At 62.3% G+C, this 19,935-nt stretch overlaps 1 protein-coding gene across 3 annotated transcripts; it reads left to right on the top strand.

The window, feature by feature from the left end:
• Window positions 1-157: 157 nt before the first annotated feature.
• Window positions 158-19,853, top strand: FURIN (furin, paired basic amino acid cleaving enzyme). 3 transcript variants are annotated; one of them, XM_072934167.1, is made up of 17 exons: window positions 158-4,391; window positions 4,716-4,775; window positions 7,644-8,028; window positions 11,726-11,824; window positions 12,449-12,544; window positions 13,062-13,190; window positions 13,439-13,515; window positions 13,870-13,958; window positions 14,167-14,339; window positions 15,199-15,411; window positions 15,506-15,606; window positions 15,723-15,826; window positions 16,023-16,140; window positions 17,018-17,197; window positions 17,300-17,424; window positions 17,844-17,960; window positions 18,037-19,853. In XM_072934167.1, exons 3-17 carry the CDS (start codon window positions 7,849-7,851, stop codon window positions 18,603-18,605), a joined length of 2,370 nt encoding a protein of 789 aa, XP_072790268.1. In that variant the 5' UTR covers window positions 158-4,391; window positions 4,716-4,775; window positions 7,644-7,848; the 3' UTR covers window positions 18,606-19,853. The 3 variants fall into 3 exon arrangements, with proteins under 3 accessions (XP_072790268.1, XP_072790267.1, XP_030137004.1); XM_072934166.1 differs by lacking the exon at window positions 4,716-4,775; XM_030281144.4 differs by lacking the exons at window positions 158-4,391; window positions 4,716-4,775 and adding an exon at window positions 4,799-5,782.
• The last annotated feature ends 82 nt before the right edge of the window (window positions 19,854-19,935 follow it).

Raw genomic sequence — 19,935 nt, 5'->3', positions numbered from 1 at the left:
GGCCGCTTCCGCCGCCACCGGGACCGTGCCGGGGCCCGGAAGTGGCGCCGGGCCCGGGGTCGCTGCCGCGGGGACGGGCACCGGGGCTCGGAGCCGTCTGCCGTGGCTGCGTGTCGGCCCGGCGCGGGGTGCTCCGGGCCCTGCGGCTGGGGGGCAGGGGGGTCCCCCGTCGTTTCGCCATCCGCCTTCGGCCGGGAGAGGCTCCGTTCCCTCCTGCACGATGCGGGTTTCTCCCCGGAGGGGCGTCAGGGCGAGGCAGCGGCCGAGCGGCCATCGGACGGCGGGGGCACCGGGCAGCGCCGCGCTGGGGCTCTGCAGGCCCGGCCGTCCCGTGCGGGCTGCGTCTGAGCCGGCAGCTGCCGGAACGGAGCGCCCGGGGCCAGCCGTAACTCACTGAGACGGGGAACGGCCTGCGCCTGGCAAATTCCTGTGCCGAACTGCCTGCTCAGCCTGAGAACCGCTGCTCGCTTTGGTGCGCGGTGGGGCTGCGGGGCTGTGCGGAGCCCGCTGCCAGCGCGGCTGCTCGGGGCAGAGCGGGGCTGGGTGTCCCTGGAGGCCTGGTGGCCGTGGCTGCTGCCCAAGCCGTGCCGTTCCTCCCTGCAGCGCGGCACAGCAGGCCGGCAGCTAGCCGTGACTCCAGTCTCCCTGCTCTGCCTGCTCCAGCCAGCTCCAGCAAGCCCCGGCGCTGCTGCCTGGCTCCCTGGCAGCAAGGACAAATGGCTCCTGCGTGCCCCCGGAGCCCTCGGCCAGCGCCAGCAGGACGGCTGCTGCCGGTGGGGCAGCACCTCCGCCTGCTGCACGGCAAGGCTGGGGGAGCTCCTGGGAGTCCCGCTGCCGTGGGTGTGAAGTGTCTGTGGGGAAAGGCTGGGGCCACGGCTGCTTCTTAGGGGTTTCCTGTAAGCAGCCGGCTGCTGCCTGTGTCAGCACGTCTCACCTTCCGAGGTGTGTGAGGCTTCACGGTGTAGGGCGAGTGGCTGGGGTGGGATGTCCCTGTGCGAGCATCCTGCCGCAGAAGATAACAGTTTCTCTTAAGTTGGGTAAAACTGCGTCACAAGCCACTGCAGCCAAGTCTGCCACTTTCTGCTACCTTCTGCTGGCTTCTACGAAGAAAGGAAGAGGAAATCCTCTTTTATCTTCCATGCAATCTGCTTGCTGGCAGGGAAATTTAGGAAGCAGGGGGAGCGAGCCACACTTTAACAGTTCACTGGCAGTAGCAGAGCAGATACTCTCGTGCTTGTGTGGCAGAGCCCCTGTGGGGTGAGGCTAGCTCTGGCAACCAGGAAAGGCCAGGGCACATGTGCTTTTCCAATTGGTGGCTCAGCAGTGGAGCACAATCTGTAAGGGAGTGCAGGGAAGTGTTTTTCTTTTGGTGTCCTTGGTCTGGGCTGGGAGATGTCCCTCTGGCCGCATCTTCTGCAGCCAGTCTAGGGGAGAGCAGACCAAGTTTTTGGCGGCAGTACCCTAGTCTGGTCCCAGAAGTGGCTGCAGAGGTCCCAAGCCCACCGTGGAGGCTGGCTCTCTCCTGGGAGACTCTCCTTGGCCTACAGAGATGCCAGGGCTGGGCAGATCCAGTTGGATGACCACGATCTAGCTGGGCTGCAGGTGGGGGTGGCTGCCCCAGGCACGGGGACAGGTGGGCCCAGTCACTTGCAGCACTGGCTGGCTGCACCTGGCATCCTGACTCAGTCCCTGCTCTGGTTCCAGGGAAGGGTGTCCCTGCAGTGCCCTCCATACAGACCCATTTCTGCTGCAGGCAGAAATGGTGCCATGAAGCTGGTGGTTCGCCTGAGCTACTGAGGCATCGGTGCCTTTATAATCCTACAGCACCTACAGACTGCCAGGAACAAGCAAGAGTGGATCTGTGTGCTTGTTGGTGTTCTTCTGGCATTTGCACCCAGGTGACAACCAGAGCAGCCACTCTGTGTTTATGTTGTTACTGTTGAGTGTTCTTACAGTGTGTTCCCACCTAGTGAGTCCTGTGCCACATTGCAAGGAATAAGCTTTAACAGGACTTGAAGGAACAGTTGGCCACAGTACCCAAGAGGAAGCTTGAGGATTGCGTACAAAGCAGATACTGTCCTATTCAAGTGAAACCAAACTAAAGACCTGGGCAAACAGGGAAATGCCTTCAAGCCTGGCTTAGTTCCGTGGCTGCAGGTGCTGGAGGCCATGGCAGGAAGATGCCCTTCGCTGCGAAGTCTCTTTGCCCCGTGTTCCCTTTGCCCAGTGCAGTGGCTGCTGACATCTTGGCCCTGCAGCACTTGGCAGTTGGCAGCTGGGCAGCAATGGGGTGGGAGACACTTTGTGAGGCTGAGTCCCCCATTCCTGGGGTGGTGTGAAGCCATGTAAGGCTGGCAGCTGTTCCATGAGTGAGCCTGGAGCATGGGCCAGTCTGCCCCTCAGTGCTGTGCCAGCTACACCTGCTGGTCTTTGGGCTGGGTTTGTGTGTCTGTGCTTGTGAGCACCCCCTCCCCCAGCCCACTGCAGCCCACGGGCACATGGCATTCCTACTGCTGGGCTGCAGGCGGGCTCCCAGACTTGTGTTCCCTGCCAGTGTGTGTGTGTGTGTGTGTGTGTGTGTGTGTGTGTGTGTGTGTGTGTGTGTTCCTGTGTGTGTCACTTGTGTGGAAAGCCCCAAGTGCCACAGGCACCTTATGCGCTTAGGCTGGGCAAGGAAATCCCTGCACCTGTACAGCTGGTGATGACAGGGTGCTGTCCAGGACAGGTGATGGAAGAGCACGTCCCACAGCCCAGAGCAGGGGCAGAGCCAGACTAGGCTGTGGATCAGTACCTTGGCACCATACGACTGCTGCTGACAAAGCCTAAGGCAGATAGTTACAAAACCCACCTTGAGCAGCTGCTGTTTGTGTCTGCTCTGCTGTACTGCAAGGACAAGGTCAGGGTGTTTGGGCTGGGCCTGTGTCCCTGCATGTGCCTACAGTGAGATGTTGTGTCTGGGAGTCAGAGATGAGTAGAGCTGCTGGAGCCAGCTGGACCCTGTAGACCACAGGTCCTGCCTGGAGCATGGCAGTCCCAGCTCCCTCAGCACCAAGGGGCCTGACTGGGGAGACTCCAGGGAAAGGGACTGCAGCCTTTGCTTCGGACAGTGTGCAGATGTGTGCAGGGAGAAGGCTGGACAGCACAGCAGAGGGACTGTGGGCTCACCTCTGCTGGCATGGGGGCAGAGCAGTCTGCTCTGTGCTGGGTAAACCTTCTGCTATTGATTTGGTGCATCCAGAAGTTTCTGCCTGCTGTTGCTGCCTGTTACTTGGTTTTCTCTGCTGGTTTCTCTGTGTGGGCACTCTTCCCTTTACCTGCCATTGCCCACTCACTAGCTGCTTTCACTTGCAATCCTCCAGGTCCCCCAGGCTGGGGTGTCTGGAGGCAGGGGTACACCCCTATCCTGCTCTGTTTCCCAGGGAGCTTGGGCAGATGGGCAGTTGTATTCTGCAACCTGAAAGCTAAAAATGAACCTGATTTTTCCATGAAAGTGGGTTTCTGTTGATTGTGTGTGCAGCCAAGTGACACCACAGTGTGCTCAGAGAAGGGGAGTGTGGGGGACTCTCCCACCCCCAGTGAGCAGTTTGGCCCTGTGGCCATAATGAGAACCCCAGGGGATCCTAGCAGGGCAGACCTCGCAGGGTGGGACTGTACGACTGGCTGGCAGTAGTGCTGCCAGTTTGCTGGGCACTGCTGCATGGAGCAGCTGCTTCTGCTGTCTCCTGGGCTGCACTGGTGCCTCTGAGCCACGGTCCCCAAGTCTGAGATGAGGGTTTGTGCCTGGCAGATGTGTGGCAGTAGCTGTTTCACCCCTCACTGCATGGTGGCTGGGGGCAGAGAGGTGCGCCTGGCAGCCCTGTGAGGTGAATGGGGCTCGGCAGCCGCTCAGATCCATGCTGGTGGCCTCTCTCTGCTCCTTCTGCAGCTGGGCCCAGGGGCTGCTGGCACAACGGGTCTCCTCCCCGTCCGTGGCGATGTGCCACCTGCAGCCAGGTGCTTTCCGACCCTGGCGTTTTCTTTGGCAGGGCTGTGGGGTCAGCACAGGTCCCAGGCCAGTGGTTTGCGTAAGAGCGCGGTGCTTCCTGCCCGCCTGCCCTGCAGCACCACGATAAGCCCGTGGTGACAAGGGCCCTTTGTCAGCTCCTCACCTGCCTAGGCACGGCTGCCAGCGCCCAAAGGAGGCATCCAGAGGTAAGGTTCATGGGTGGGGCAGGCAGCCTGCGCCCCATCCTCCCTCCCACCACCGGTCCGGACTCCAGCTCTGGACCTGCCCCTGTCCATGCATTCTCCATATAACCCCATGGGGCACAGCTGGTCCCTGTGCCCCCAAGGGCAGGCCTGAGCTTGCCAGCTACAGGGACAACTACTGAGGATGCTGCAGTGACACTGGGGTGAGTGTTGCCTGTTGGGTGGGTGCCTTCTCCCCCTGGTGGGACTGTGGCCCTTAAGGTGGGCCTGGGGCACCACAGCCCCTGTGGCTGGTGGTCTCTGGTGCAGCACTTGAGGCTGGATGCCAGGGTCGGCCCAGCCCAAATACCTGCAGCCAGGGTGCTGCCCTGCAGAACTAACCTAGTTTAGCACAGCAACCTGCCCTGTGCTAGATTTTCTGGGCTGTTCTCAGCATCTCGGTTACCAAGGTGACTGTTTCCTGTGTGATTGCTAATGCTTCACGATCTTGATCATGGTATCTGAGTGACTTCCTTTTCTCTGGAAAGAGCACTAGGACCTGCTCCTGCCCCAAGCTGCCAGACTCATCGCAGGTGTGGAGGATTCAGGTCAGTTTGGGTTCAGGTCACTGTGGGTTCTGCTGCATTTGTGTTGCTAATGACATGGTCCCGTGCCCACAGCAGGTTGTTCTTTACAAATGACTGAAGCTGTGTGTTTCACTTCTCACCTTTCCTCCTTGGTGGAAGTCTCTCTCTTGAAATGGGGCTCATAGATTTTTCCTTGTGTTATTCCTTACCAGACAGTTTCTCTGTCAGGCTGCTGCACACCGATCTGGGGTTGCAGCCCCACGGTAAGGATCCCATGGGAAGTGCGATTACCGCAGCCTGGTTGGGGAACTCTCTGCTCCGGGGTCTGCCAGGGCTGGAACAGGCTAATGTGGCAGCGCTCATGTCCTGCCAGCCCCGTGCCACAGCATAACGCACCACTTGCTGCAGCAGGTGGGAGACGGGGCATCTTCTGCGTGCTCTTCCCTGCAGGCATCCTTACACCCCCGGTCACTGCTGCGGGCCCGTGGCGGGGGTTCACGGCTCTCACAGCGCAGATCCGGGTTTCCTGCCTGGGCTGGCACAGGGTACCCCCCGGTGGCACGGTCAGCCCCATGTTCGGTTGCAGGAGAGGCCGTGCAAAGCCCCGGGCCGTGCCCGGTACCGGCGACAGGGAACGGCCCCGCTAGTGGCGGTGCCCCTGGCGGGCGGCACGGAGGGGTTGCCGGGGGTCCGTGACGGACCCGGCGATGCAGCACGGGACGGGAGGGGCGGGCGGCGGTGACGGCATCCGGCGGCGCCCGGCAGAGCGGCGGCCGGGCCGGGCCGGGCCGGGCCGTGCCGAGCCGAGGGAGCCGCGCGGGGCCGGTGGCTCGGCCGTCGGGGCGGGGCCGGGCGGCGCTGACAGCTGCGCGGCGTAAACAAGCGGCCCCGCCGGCCGCCCGGCCGCCCCTGCCTGGGCCGGGCCCGGCTCCGGGGCGGGCGCTCCGGGCGCCCCGCGGCGTGACGCGGCGCCGCCGACAGACGGGCCCGGCTGCCGACGGGACGGAGCGCAGCGGGCAGGCCGCGCGGTAAGGACGCGGGACCGGCATCGGCCTGGGCTGGCTCGACCCGCCGGCGACCGCGGTTTGACAGCTGGGGCGGCCCTGCCGGACGGGACCCGGGCGGCGGAGGGGCCGGGGAGGCCTCTGGGGCCGCAGCCGCTGGGCAGCCCCGGGCTTAGGGCGCTGCCGGCGGGTATGTGCGGGCCCGGCGGTCCCCCGGTGCGAGTTGGGGGCCGGGAGGCGGCTCTCGGAGCTGCGGCGGGGGTAGCCGGAGCCGCCGCTGCAGGAGACCGAGGGGGAGCCAGGCCGCGTCCGGCCCCGGCCCCGGCCCGGCCGCAGCCGTCCGGAGCCCCGCCGCTGGAGCCGCCCCCGCGCGCAGGCCCCGGGGCCGCCACTCGGCCGGGGCCGCTGGGCTGCTCCTGTGCGGGGCTGGGTCCTTGGCAGCGGGCACGGGCCGCGGTGCGGAGCCGGAGCGCGGCTCCGGGCTGGGTGCGGCGGCCGGGCCGTCCCAACACGCGGGGTTCGCTTCCCGGCTCCGGCGGGCAGGCTCGGCGGGGTCTGGGCTCTCCCCGGCGGGCCGGCTGTCCCCACGTGCGGCGCTCACCGCCGGAGCGGGACGGCTGCTGGCGCCGGGACCAGTGCGGTGGGAAATAGCCCGGCCTGGGAGCCAGGTATTGGCAAGTACGCTGGTAGACCATAGGAGATAGGGTTCCATTGTGCTTACTGTGCTGAGGACCTTGACAGACTGGCACCCGGGGCTCCCGTACAGCCTCCGGCGGGTGCTCGCAGCTCTGGGACTTTGTTGGGGCGGTCTGGCCCGGGGCTGGCCGAGGTGCGGTCGCTGATGGGGGAGCCCCGCTGTGCCAGAGTCTCTGCACTGTCTGTGCCGTACACCATGGCGGGGTCTCCGGCGGCTGCTCGGAGCTCTCTCCTCTGGCAGTGCCCCAGGCTGCCAGCTCGCTGTGGCCACTTCTGAATGGAGGGGGATGTGGCTCCTCTGGGCACTGCCGGCTCTCACCTTTCCAGCTTTCTCTGAAGTATGACTAGATATTCAAGCATCCCTCTGGAGCTCCGTGTGTGGAGCTCACCTTGGCACCATCATATTGTGGTCTCCCTTACACTGGGTGGGTCATTCCCTGCTCTTTCCTTACAAGTTCTTGTGTTTGCCCTCACACAAAGTATGAGCTGTTTCTGGGCATCCCTGGGTTCATGCTGGAGGTGACAGTATGCCCCTTTTCCTGGTCCTGGTTTCCACCGGGTTGCGGGGATGAGTCACACCGGTGTCACCATATTGTGCTCCAGAGGAAGGGCAGAGCTGAGCTGCTGCTGGTGACAGGCAGCACAGTGCTTGCCATGGCTGCCAGCCACTGCCTGGTCAATGGCTGTGGAGATGAGAGCCTACGGGTTTGCTAGAAATCAGGAGCTCCCCTTGACTTTTCTCCTACCAGTCTCTCATTTTGTTGGGATTCTTTGCACAGCTTCTTTGGTCTCCCCTTGGGACTGCAAGGCAGGCCTCCCGTCTCAGTTGCTCCCACCTCTGTACCCGGATAGTCCCATCCCAGTTGGAGCAGGGGTAGTGGCAGCAGGAGGCACAGCAGTCTCTCTTGCCTTGCCTCTCCCCTCCTTTTGTGCCCTCCTCTCCTTCTGGTTAATTCCCTGTGTTTATAAGCAAACATTGGGTAATAGGCAAGGTAAACAGCATCTCCATGCAGGAGCAGACATGTGGGCACACCGCCAAGCCAGGCGGCTCCTTGGCTGTTGGTGTGCCGTGGGGGGCAGCAGGTGCTGTGTGCCAGGCCCCCTTGCCCACGTCTCAGCGTGGCACAGCCTGCCCTCTCGAGGTCTGAGGAAAGGTGCCCTGGGCATGACCTCTGTCCTGTCTCTGCAGATCGTGCTTCTCTCCTGGATGGTGTGTTCCTGTGCTTCTGTGGGCTTGGCCCCATGTGGGCTTGGGCTGAGCTGGGACCAGTAGGGCAGAGAGGCCGGTGTGCCTCGGAGTGCTGACGCTGGGAGGCTGCTGGACCTGCTCCTCCCAGGACCTTCCTGCTCCTGGGACCCTCCTGCTCCCCAGCTCGAGGAACCCCGATACTCTGATGGATCTGAGGCCCTGCTCGCTGCTGTTGCTCTGGACTCTGGTGGTAGCCCTCACTCTCCTGGACCAGGAGGTGCTGGCCCAGCATATTTACACCAACACCTGGGCTGTGCTCGTCCCTGCAGGACCCCAGGAGGCTGACAGGCTGGCCAGGAAGCATGGATTCCTCAACCTAGGCCCGGTAAGTCTCCTGCTTCCTCTTCTCACTCAGCTAGTTTTCTCTGACATGGTCTGGGCAGGCACTGAGCTTAGTCCCAGAGTTGGCTTGGGGCCTGCTCTTTTTGGCAGCAGGGCCACTGTGTGTGTGCCTGTTTGCTGTGGCCTTCCAGCATCTGCTGCCTTGACTTGATGGTGGCAATTACCTGTGTGGAGCCAGGGTCTCCCTCTGTCACTGGGACCTCCTGGTGACATGGTGTGGCACACTGCCTGCTAGATGGGGAAGGAGGAAAAGCCTATCCTAGTGTGAAGAGCTGGACTGGAAGTGCTGTGTGATGATGGATGGGAAAGCTTCCAGATTCTGCTGTTGCTCCCCACAGCAAGCTGCCCAGTGCAGCATGGTCTTGGTTCAGCGGGACAGCAGCAGTGCCTCCGAGCTATCTCCAGAGAGGGTCTGACAGCAGCTGTGTATTCTTACTCCTAAACTGTCCTTGACAGAAGATGTGTCAGCAGGGGAGTCCCCTCAACTCTCAGCTTTCCCTGCTGTCAGCCAGCGACCAGGCAGTATGCGTGGCTCTGCTGGGAGTGAGCTGTTTCTCCAGGAAGGAAGTGCAGGGTGAAATCCCAGAGGAAATTGCACAACTGGTGGCTGTGGTGTCAGGACCTCGCTGGGAGCAGCTGCTGGGAGCAGTGGGAAGGTGTCTGTTGCAGGAGCCAGCGGGACCTTGTCCTGCCACCCAAAAGAAGTCCTGCATGGGCACTGGGTACTCAAGGCCCTCTGGGACTTGTGTTGTGTCATAGGAGTGAGCTGTGGGGGTTATGGCTAGGCCTCAGTGAGGGTGTCTGTGCTGGGCAGGCCATGGCATTGCCTTAGGCAGCTGCTGTCAGTGTGGAAGTGGCTCAGAGTAGATCTCAGGGGAAAGAATTTGTCAGGCCAAGGCAGCTGCCATGAGTAGGGGACTGGGAGAGTGGCATGTCCCACCAGCCTGGATCTCTGATGAGACCCCTTGGGAGTGGGGATGGGGCTGAGGTACTGGCAGCTGGAAGCTCCTGGCAGTGCTTCCCATCACGCTGTGGTGCCTGGTCCCAGGCCTGGATGCCAGGGCCAAGGGCCACTGGTTCTGTGGCTTCATCTTCACAGTGCAGAGCCTCGTACTTCAGCTGAGAGCCCAGGCCTGTCATGAGTTCCATCCCTGTGAGCCACAGAGGCTCTGTGCCAGCTCTGCCCTTGTCTTCTCCCTGCACCGTGGTTCTGCAGGCTGGCACCTCTTCCCAGCTCCCCATAACCTCGCAGCAGTGAGCCTGCCCTTGCAAGCAGAGCCTCACGTGCTGCAGCAGCCCAGGCTGTGGCCGGAGCTTCAGGTCTGGGCATGTTTGCTCCTGTGCTGGAGCCTGTCCCACTGTCTGCGTTGCAGGACGAGGTTTGGCTGGCCAGGGCTTTGCAGACAAACCCTTCCAGTGGGAAGAGCGTGGCTGGAAAGAGCCTGGCTTTCCCTTACAGGTTTCTGGACTGCTGCTCCTGGGAGTGTGTGCCACTGGGACAGGGTATGCAGCCAGGCTGGGAGTGGGGGGACTGGGAACAGCTGGCAGTGCCCCAGTAAGAGGGCCCCAGTGTCCTTATCTGAGAGGATCCTGGCCTCAGCCTGGGGTCAGGACACTGTCCCTGAAGCTGCGCTGTCCTGGCATAGCCACAGCTGTGCTGCTGCCTATGGAATGGCAGCCAGTGGCACCTTGGGCAGAGGGCCCTTGACTGGCTCCAGTGGCCTTGGGGAGGGCTCGAGGGAGGACACAGGGGACAGTGGGGGGCTGTGGGTCAGAGGTGAAGGCTGCATGTGGCAGTGAGGGGGGTGTGTAGGGGTTTGCACTGCTGGGATTGTGCAGAGAAGACAGCAGAGGCACTGCCCCCCACTGCTGGGACTGGGGTCACTGGGGAAGGACACTGATGGTGCCATCCCTGGGCTGTGCTGACAGGACAGTGCCATCCCGGGAGGGGGTGCTCCTGTCTCCCACACCACCAGGCTGCAGGTCCAGCATGTTGCTCCACTCCCGGGGCCATGGCCAGGCATACAGGCAGCCTTCTAGCCCAGGGACTGGCCAGGGTAGTTGTGAGCTGTGGCCAGGGGTTGGGCAGCAGCACTGAACTGGCACCAGGGACACGTGGTGCTGGGGGGTGGCTTTGTCCTTGCTGAGGACAGGGACAGTGGAGATTAGGGTGGAAGTGTGTGGGCTGGCCAGCTCCTGGCTGCCACCACAGTGTCAGTGCAGACCTAATCCAGGTGGATGACCGGTCAGAGCTGCGATCTGTGTGGAGGAACAATCTGGGCTGTGTACATACCCCTGGAGGGGATGAGGGATGCTGAGGGAGGGCAACCAGCCTGCAGCTTGCATTCCCCCATCAGCCCTGTGCAGAGGCTTTGTACCTTGACACCTCCTCAAGGGCTCTGAACTGACATGCATCCCGGGCTGTCCTGGGGAACGCGGTGTGCCAGAGGAACAGGCCCGGGGTTTGGGATCAAGTGCATACCTGGGAGAGGCGACTTCTGCACCAGGCCTGAGGGTGCTCAGCTGGGTGCACTGTGCTCGGCCCAGTCTGTCCAATTTGGCAGCACATCTGCAGAGCTCTAATAAGCTGGGGAGGTTTGTTAGCCCCAAACAGACTGTTTTGGGGCAACCTGATATGGAGGATGGTGAGATGTCTTTATATTCCTACAGCCCTTGCAGCCCAGCCCCTCCAGCTCTGGCATAGCCTGGGCAGCTGGATCCTGCCTGTGGCTGCTGCCTGGGCTTTGTGACTCATAGGGGACTGGGTGCATGCTTGTCCCCTTATCCCCAGCTAGGGCTGGGTGGCCAGGGTGGGGCTACTGTGTCCATCAGCCCCAGGATGTGTGAGAAGGGATACGGAAATGACAGCACTGGAGAGGGTTTGGGGTTTAAAAATAACCATCTGGGCGGCAGAATGGCCTCCTGGCCTCACCAGCTGTCCTGGATTCCTGTCCTGCCCCAGCTGGGCTGTGCTGGAGTCCCAGTCTGGGCTGTCCCCACATGGGAATGGAGCTGGGGTGAGGACAGCACAGCTGCTTGGCAGTGGGAATTGGACCCTGCTGGGATGGATGCCTGCATGCCCCCCTGCTCTGCCCCACTGAAACCGGCCGTGCCTCAGGTGGAGGCTGACACTGGGTGGATGTTCCAGTGGGGCACCTGGGGAGAAGCCAGCAGCCTGTCCAGAGGTGCAGAGACTGGTGCAGACCCTGCCCTGGCTAGGACACCTGGAGTGTGAGGCCTGGAGCCACTGGGACCTTCTTCCAAGAGGAGCTGGGTGGCACTGGGAGAGAAGCAGTGGGTTTGGCTCCTGAGTGTGGTGTCTCTCACAGGCTGACTCTGAAAGGCCTGTCCCTCTCTGCCACTGCTTGCCTGGGCCCTTCCTGCTAGGGCAGCAGTTTTTTTGGACAATGTTAGACTTGCTGCCGTGCGGGGACCTGCAGGAGGGTGAGGTGCACAGCAGCTGCATTTCTGCTACTCCAGGGTCTTCCCAGCTGCCTTGTCAGCAGCTGCCACAGCTTCTCACAGGAGGTCCCAGAGTACCGGACATAATACCAGCCACTCTGGAGTGGGGGCCCAGCCTGTGTATGGGGGCCCTGGAGCAGGATTGCACACATGGGGTGTAGAGAATCGGGGAGACCAGGCTGTCACGTCTGTCCCACGAGCAGCATTCTGTGTTGCAGATCTTTGGTGACTATTACCACTTTCGGCACCGTGGCGTGGTGAAGCGTTCCCTCTCGCCCCACCAGCCCTGGCACAGCCGCTTGGCCAGGGAGCCGCAGGTACGAGCGAGGAGGGCCTGACTTTGGTCCTGGGCACTTCACAAAGGCACGTGAGCCAGTGCTGGGCACAAGACAGGGCTGAGCTGCCTTAACCATTCCTTGGCAGAGGCGGGGGGAGCCCACCGTATGTCTGGCAGGGGCAGGGGGCTGGTGGAGCCAGCGTCATTGGCGTGTGGGTTGTTGCAATCCCAGGGCCCAGGAGACCCTCTCTCCCCAGGAGAGCTCTGTGTATTTGTAGACAGGACAAGGTGTGCAGGGCAATAAACAGATCCCAGAGCAGTGGTGTGTGGGGGCTGCTGTTTTCCCCATTCTCTGGTTTCAGCCCAGGCCCTGGAAGGCGTGTGGTGTGGCGTGGCAGCTCTTGGCAGCCCATGTCTCAGCGGAGCGTGGCACTCTGACTGCCCCACTCCACTGGAACACAGCCTTTGCAGGCACAGTCAGGAGGGGGCCTGGAGGGCCGGACTGGGGGTGCCAGTAGCTCTGACAGGTCCAATACTCTGCCAGACTAGAGCTGACTGTGAGCTTCCCAGGGAGAGCCCCTCCAGGCAAGCTGAGGGCTTGGGGACATGAGGAACTTGTGGCGTGAGGGGTCGGTGGGGGACCCCACACCTTCTGTGCCCTCAGGTGCAGTGGCTGGAGCAGCAAGTGGCAAAGCGCAGGACCAAGCGAGACGTTTTCATGGAGCCCACGGACCCCAAGTTCCCGCAGCAGTGGTACCTGGTGAGTGTCGGGTGAGAAAAGGGGCCTGTGCTCATGATTGTGGCTGCGAGTTTGGGGACACAGATGTGGCAACCTAGGAACTGCTAGGCAGTTGCCGCTAGGCTGGGAGGAGGGAGGAAGGAGGAGAAGGGGGAAAGCCTGGAGCGGCCACCCAGTGCTCTCCTATGAGAACACCCCAGGGAGGAGGCTCTGCTCACAGAGCTGTGGCTCCTGGCTGGAGTGCTGGGAGAGCTTGTGGGGGCCCAGGGCTGGACTGGGAGGTACAGCCTTTTGCCTAGCCCAGGAATGGGTCCCTGTCTCTGCCTGATTCCTGGAGCTTGGGCATCAGCTGGGGCTCAATCTTGCTTTCAGAGCAGCCCTTCTCAGCTAGTTGTGCCCAACCCTGTGCCCAGGTCCCTGGGGTTCCTTGTTGCAAGCCACAGAAGAGTGGGCTGAGAGCTGGGTGGGTTGTGGGCACACGCCCATCACAGTGGCTATGGCTGGGTGCATCTCCTAGTGCCAAGGCTTCTCTTGGCAGTACAACACAAACCAGCGGGACCTGAACGTGCGGCAGGCCTGGGAGCAGGGATACACAGGCAAGGGCATAGTGGTGTCCATCCTGGATGACGGCATTGAGAAGAACCACCCTGACCTGGAGGCCAACTATGTGAGTTCGGGTGGTGGTGCGGGGTGCAGTGTCATGGGGGCTGGTCTGGGCAGCTGTGTCCATGCAGGGCAACCCCAGAGCTGTGAGGTACAGGACTGGTGCCCACCATGGTAGGACATGGAGATGGGATTGGAGCCTGCCCATCCTGCTCAGCTCAGCCTCATGCCATGGGGTGCAGGCATGGAGTAAGGGCGGTGGGGCTTGGTGGCTGATGTAGACAGTCTTCAAGTGTCCACCTTGTCTTCCAGGACCCAGGGGCAAGTTTTGATGTCAATGACCAGGACCCAGACCCACAGCCCCGATACACGCAGATGAATGACAACAGGTGAGGCAGGAGGGAGGGGTGAAGATACAGAGCCTAAGTGTGGCAGGGACTTAGTGCAGGGCCACACCACATGGGCCGCTGGAAGCTGTGAGGCAGGTGCCATACTTCTGCCCCATGGGGAGCCCTTCACCTCCCTTTCTGATGTGAGCAGCATCCCCTTTCTGCCCAGAGTCAGTGTGAGCTGTTCAGTGCCCTGGCTCTGGAGCAGGAGGGCAGATGGAGGAGCCTTCATTGGCTACCTGGTTCAAGCGGACAGGAGGCAGCCCGGGTGGGGGTTGCTGGGGCTGCAGCTGGTGCTGACCCCTGTGCTCCTTGCACCCTGTACGAGCACGCTTCATCCTACTTTGGTTGCAGACATGGCACGCGTTGTGCTGGGGAAGTGGCTGCTGTGGCAAACAACGGCATCTGTGGTGTTGGCGTGGCATACAATGCCAGGATCGGAGGTGGGTGCTGCCCTGCCCTGTGCTGGGTCCTGTGGGTGTTGAGTGGCTGCAGCAGCAGCTGAGCTGGGGACCCTGGCACTGCTGGCTGCAGCAGCCCTGTGACAGCCTGTGGCACAGGTTGGCAGCAGGGGTTGGAGGGTTCTCAGCAGCAGCACTGTGGCCACTCTGCCCCAGCCGGTCGCCTGTGACATTTGCTCTCTGGCCCTAGGTGTGCGCATGCTGGATGGGGAGGTGACTGATGCTGTGGAGGCCCATTCCCTGGGTCTCAACCCCAACCACATCCACATCTACAGTGCCAGCTGGGGCCCGGAGGACGACGGCAAGACTGTGGATGGCCCGGCCCGGCTGGCAGAGGAGGCGTTCTTCCGTGGGGTCAGCCAGGTCAGAAGGAGGGTGTGCTGGGGGAGCACTGGCCTTATTCCTGCCCTCCCCTCAGGTCTCCCTTCCCTCTGCCTGCCCTGGTTGTTACCCTGGCCCTCCCAGGATGAGCCATCTTCAGCCCATCTCTAGGATCAGGCTCTGTTAGTATTTCTTGTTCTTCCTGTGTGATGGCTCTGAGTCAGGACCCCTCCCATGTGGTGTTATCTCACTGCTGTGAGGGCTCCTGTGTGGGATGCTCCCTCCCTGCTCTCCCAAGGCCTTTCCTGGTTCTTTTCTGGTTTTATGCCAGATGCTCACCCTCACTTCCTCCACCCATCGTCCCCACTGTCCCTTTGTACTGGCAGTGTTGCCTGCCTGGGGAGCTGTGTCCTGTTCTGCCCAGGATTCCTTACAGAGAGGTGCATGTGGTGCCATGCTGACTCTGTCACGTCTTCTGCGAGGGTAGCTGCCACATTTGGGTGCTGAGACATGGCCGGGACTGTGCTGTGGGCTCCTGCAGCTCTGCCAGGCACTGCAATGCCATGCAGACAGAGTCAGGCCAGGTGACTTCTGAGCAGAAAAAGACTTGTGCTCCTGGAAGCCTCACATAGTCTGGGCCTCCTTCTGCCTGGTGTGTCACCCACTGGGACAGCCCTGGAGTCTCTGCCGAGGTGTCGGGCACACTCCATAGGCATAGTGGTGGTGAGGGCGCCGAGGTTGGTGGCTGTGACTGGGGTGTCATGCTGTCCCCCGTGTCCTAGCTGCATCCGCTCTGTCTGTTCGACTCAGGCTGGCGCCACCCACGTGTCCCCAGCTCCAGCCTGGGGTTTCCTGTGTGTGGCAGTGTTGGTGTTTGCCCTCACCTCGCCTCTGTTGCTAGGGCCGAGGCGGGCTGGGCTCCATCTTCGTCTGGGCATCTGGGAATGGGGGCCGCGAGCATGACAGCTGCAACTGTGACGGTTACACCAACAGCATCTACACGCTGTCCATCAGCAGCACCACGCAGTACGGCAATGTGCCCTGGTACAGCGAGGCCTGCTCCTCCACCCTAGCCACCACCTACAGCAGTGGCAACCAGAATGAGAAGCAGATTGTGAGTGGGGGCTGCTGCTGCTGCTGTCCGCAGGCCAGGGGCTCGGGGTGGGATGCGCCTGCAGCGTTTCCTGCCCTGGCACTCCTCCTCGCAGGTGACGACTGACCTCAGACAGAAGTGCACTGAGTTGCACACCGGGACGTCGGCCTCAGCACCCCTGGCCGCTGGCATCATTGCCCTCGCCCTGGAAGCCAAGTAAGGGATGGACGGGGGTGGCCGTGGCAGCCCCATGCCAGCAGTGGCACCTGGACGAGAACCTGTCTGGGGCCATCAGGAGCTAGCACTGACCCGAGCTCCATGTCTCCCTGTAGCAAGAACCTGACCTGGCGGGACATGCAGCACCTGGTGGTGCAGACCTCGAAGCCAGCTCACCTGAATGCTAATGACTGGGTCACCAATGGCGTTGGCCGCAAAGGTACTGGGGTGCTGGGGTGGGACCAGGCTCTCCCGGTCCCACATGTGCCACTGGCCTTGGGGTGCTGAGGCAGAGTGCCCTGGCAGCCCTGTGGGATGAAGGAGGCAGGATGGCCCAGTGAGCCTGCAGTATGGCCAGGCAAACATCCCTCACTGGCTACCCCCAGGGGCAGTGCTGATCCCCTCTTTGTCCACAGTCAGCCACTCGTATGGCTACGGCCTGCTGGATGCCGGGGCCATGGTGAGCCTGGCCAAGAACTGGACTACGGTGGGACCTCAGAGGAAGTGTGTCATTGACATCCTTGCAGAGCCCAGGTATGGGCTGGTGAGCCCAGGAGAGGATCACTCAGCATCTGTTCTGCCCAGGAGCTTGAGAGCCTCTGGGCCCAGAGCAGGGAGTGGGGAGAATCTCAGGAACTGAACTGCTGCTGAGACCCTTGGAGCATCCTTCTGCTAGAGCCTGGGGAGAGCTGGGAAAGGCACCTCCAGCCGTCCAGCTCTGATGTCACTGATGAGCCTCCCCTCTGTGGGGCTGGGCCAGTGAATGTGGGCAGACTGGGGCGCTGCGGTTGGGGTGCAGCCAGCACGAGTCATCCTGGACAGAGGGGCTTTTCAGGGGGCAGACAGAAGCTCCTTTGACTCCTGATTGGCTGCTGCCGCCACACGCAGCATGTGCTGTCTTGTCTGTGGCCAGGGCACTCCCTAGGGGCTCCTGGGTGGGGGGGAATCATGTTCCTGTGCACGAAGGGAGCTAGGGCTGTGCCCTGCCCTCACCCCCCTGGGGATCCAGCCCTGTGTGGATACAGCAGGCACGTCCTGTGCTGGCACCAGGGCCGGCATCGTGGGGGGAGCGTCCCTGCCCATCCCATCCCTGGCTGTGCCGTGCAGGGTGTGGCTGGCCTGCGGTGTACGAATAAAGGGCCTATTCAGGGCTTGTGTGGAGTGGCGCCTGGGGAGGCAGTGCGGTTCCCACCCCTCGTGCCCGAGAGCTGGGGCACCCCTTCTCCTGCCTGCACCCATCTGGGAATGGGACAGTGGTGGTGCCACTCTGACCCACTGTGGATTTGATTCCTGCTCTAGCTGTCCTGGTGCCCAGTTCCGAGGACAGCTGCCGAGCCCCACAGCAAGGAATGGGGACTCTAAAATGTCTCCCTGGTCTGGGACTGGCCTCACACTTGCCTGTCCTCGTCAGGGACATTGGGAAGCGTCTCGAGGTACGGCGGAAAGTGGATGCCTGCCTGGGGAAAGCCAACTACATCAGCCGGCTGGAGCACGCGCAGGCCAGGCTGACGCTGTCCTACAACCGGCGGGGGGACCTGGCCATCCACCTGGTCAGCCCCATGGGCACCCGCTCCACCCTCCTGGCTGCCAGGTAGGTGCTGGGCTCTGGGGTGCCCTGGGCTGGCCCCTGGCCTAGGCTGGCACTGGTCAGTTTGGGATGTATTGACAGCCACATCTTGCCTCTGTTGCTCAGGCCCCACGACTTCTCGGCTGATGGCTTCAATGACTGGGCCTTCATGACGACGCACTCGTGGGATGAGGACCCCTCTGGGGAGTGGGTGCTGGAGATTGAGAACACCAGTGATGCCAAGAACTATGGTAGGGGTGTGCTTCCCCATCCACTGCCTCCCTCCAAGTTTGGGATGTGAGCTGTTTAGTCACCCAGCTTCCCCACCCCTCCGCTCCTGAGTAACATCTGGAGCAACATCTCAGATGTTCTGGGTGATGTGGCTGGGGAGAGGCTGGACTTGGGCATGCGGGATGCTGCTGCAGCCCCTCTGGGGCAGCAGGAGTCCAGGGAGAAGGAGACCCCATACCAGCTCACCTGACCCCCTGCCCCTTGGGAGTCCAGTGCAGGAGCATGGCCCCACAAGAGACACTCTCCCAGGTGGTGGGCACAACCCTGCTGTGCCCTGGCAGCCAGGATGGGGGACCAGCGTGAGCCCCCTCCCTGTGCTTGTCATGGGCATGAGTGGTCTAGTGGGCACCTCTGTGGTCCTCACGCTGCATTGTTGCAGGCACGCTTACCAAGTTCACGCTTGTGCTGTATGGGACAGCCACCGACTCCCCCAGCCTCTCCAACCAGCTGGAGAGCAGTGGCTGCAAGACCCTGACCCCCAGCCAGACCTGTGTGGGTGAGTATGGGGACAGCCAGGAGGGAAAGTGGGCGCAAGCAGCACCCAGCCGATGCTGACCCTGCCTGTCCCACAGTCTGCGAGGAGGGGTACTACCTGCACCAGAAGAGCTGCCTGAAGCACTGCCCTCCTGGCTTCGCACCCGGTGTCCAGAGCACGCACTACGACCTGGAGAACAGCGTGGAGCCCATTGCACCCCACCTCTGCCTGCCCTGCCACCCCTCCTGTGCCACCTGTGTGGGACCTGGCCCCAACCAGTGCCTCACCTGTCCTGCACACTCCCACTTCAGCAGCCTGGACCTCTCCTGCTCCCACCAGACACAGAGCAGCCGTGCATCCCCTGCCCTGGCAGATGGCGAAGGACCAGCTGAGGCCCCCCCTCCGATCAACTTGCCTGTCCTCATTGCCAGCCTCAGCTGCATCCTCATTGTCATCATCTTTGTCACAGTCTTCTTGGTGCTGCAAGCACGCTCAGGCTTCAGCCTGCGGGGTGTGAAGGTGTATGCCCTGGACAGTGGGATCATCTCCTACAAGGGGCTCCCCTCTGACATCTGGCAGGAGGAGGGTCCCTCTGAGTCGGACGGTGAGGATTATGAGGCCCACAGCGAGAGGACTGCCTTCATCAGAGACCAAAGTGCCCTTTGATGAGCCCTCCTGCCCCTCCCTCCTCCCTGCCCAGCACCGTGGGCCTGGGGCAGGTGAGGCTGAGGGGCCCTGGACTCTGCCCCTGTCCCCTTCCTGCACTGCAGCAGCCTGGGGCTCCCACCCACTGGCACCATCCCTCAGCCCTAGTCTGGGTGGCCAGTCATGGTCCTGCAGGCACCATCCCCAGCACAGCACCGTCCCAGTCTTGCACCATCCCTCCTGGCCCTGTGTCCATCCTGTGCCCCATGCTGGGGTGTTTGGTGGCAGTGGGGCCCGACACATCCTGGCCCTGCACTGGCAGCAGTGTCTCCCATGCTGGGTACATGGCTGCTGCTTGGGGTCTTGTGAGTTCTCCAGGGCGGGCAGTGTGTGAAATCCCTGGGTTGCCGTGGCTCAAGGTGGGCTGGCTGGTGCAGGGGTGACTCTGCCCCCAGAGCTGAGCCCAGCCTGTGTCACAGCATCCCCCTGCCCCTCCCACCCTCAGCCCATGCGGAGCTGCGTCCCAGGCTCAGTTCATTGTGTCCCAGCTCCCTGCCACCTCCCCTGGGCCTGTCTGCTTCCACCCGAGCCCTTCGACAGCAATAATGGCCAGGCCTCAGCTGCTGCTGTCCACTGCCTGCCCATCGCACCGCTGCTGCCTGCAGCGGGTAGGAGCCCTGGCACCGGGGAGCTTCAGGCTGGGCACCGCCTGACCCTGTGCCCATGGCACAGCCCACAGCCTGGGCAGGGACCCCTCGCACAGTCCCTGCTTTGGGAGGCTCCCTTGCGTTCTGCCCCTGGGGAGGGCTGTAGGTGCTGCTGGCTGGGACTGTCAGGTAGCGCCAGTGCCAGCACTGCCCCAGCTCTGCCTGCGTCCTGCCTGTGCTGGGCAGTGCCCAGCATTCCTGCAGCCCTAGTCCCCCAACGTGCCTTGCCCCCACTTGGTGACAATCTGTTCTGCTCCCCGCTGGAGCCCTTCCCCTTGCTGCCCCTTCCCTGGTGGGCTGGGGGCCAGTGCCACGAGCCCCTTTGCCGTCCGCCGCCGCACACCGGGGCCGTAGTGTAGGCTCCCACCTGCGCCAGCCGTGGATGGAGCCACTGGCCAGGGGCCACAGGACTATTTTTCTATAACAACTTTTTGGTGCACAGTAATTTTTTCTTGTAATTTAATCAGCCGGGAGCTGCCTCCTGAGCCTGTTTTTAATTTAATGGATGTGGATATAACGCTAGAGAGACTGAGTTATTAAATGTTCAGAACTATGCAAACCAGCTCCGCTGCCTGTGCTCTGTGTGCCGTGGGTGCCCCGGCTGGGGCAGTGGCCTGGCCATGGAGACCGTGGGCCTCAGGGGC

The sequence above is a fragment of the Taeniopygia guttata genome, chromosome 10 (genome assembly GCF_048771995.1).
Source record: "Taeniopygia guttata chromosome 10, bTaeGut7.mat, whole genome shotgun sequence".
Lineage (NCBI taxonomy): Eukaryota > Metazoa > Chordata > Aves > Passeriformes > Estrildidae > Taeniopygia > Taeniopygia guttata.
This window is presented reverse-complemented; position numbering and strand designations above follow the sequence as displayed.

Excerpts from the sequence above, each read along its gene's own strand:
- FURIN (XM_072934166.1), top strand. The coding sequence starts at position 7,849 with ATGGATCTGAGGCCCTGCTCGCTGCTGTTGCTCTGGACTCTGGTGGTA. Across the intron at positions 11,825-12,448 it reads GCTTGGCCAGGGAGCCGCAG|GTGCAGTGGCTGGAGCAGCA; the intron begins GTACGAGCGAGG and ends CTGTGCCCTCAG. Across the intron at positions 13,959-14,166 it reads ATACAATGCCAGGATCGGAG|GTGTGCGCATGCTGGATGGG; the intron begins GTGGGTGCTGCC and ends CTCTGGCCCTAG.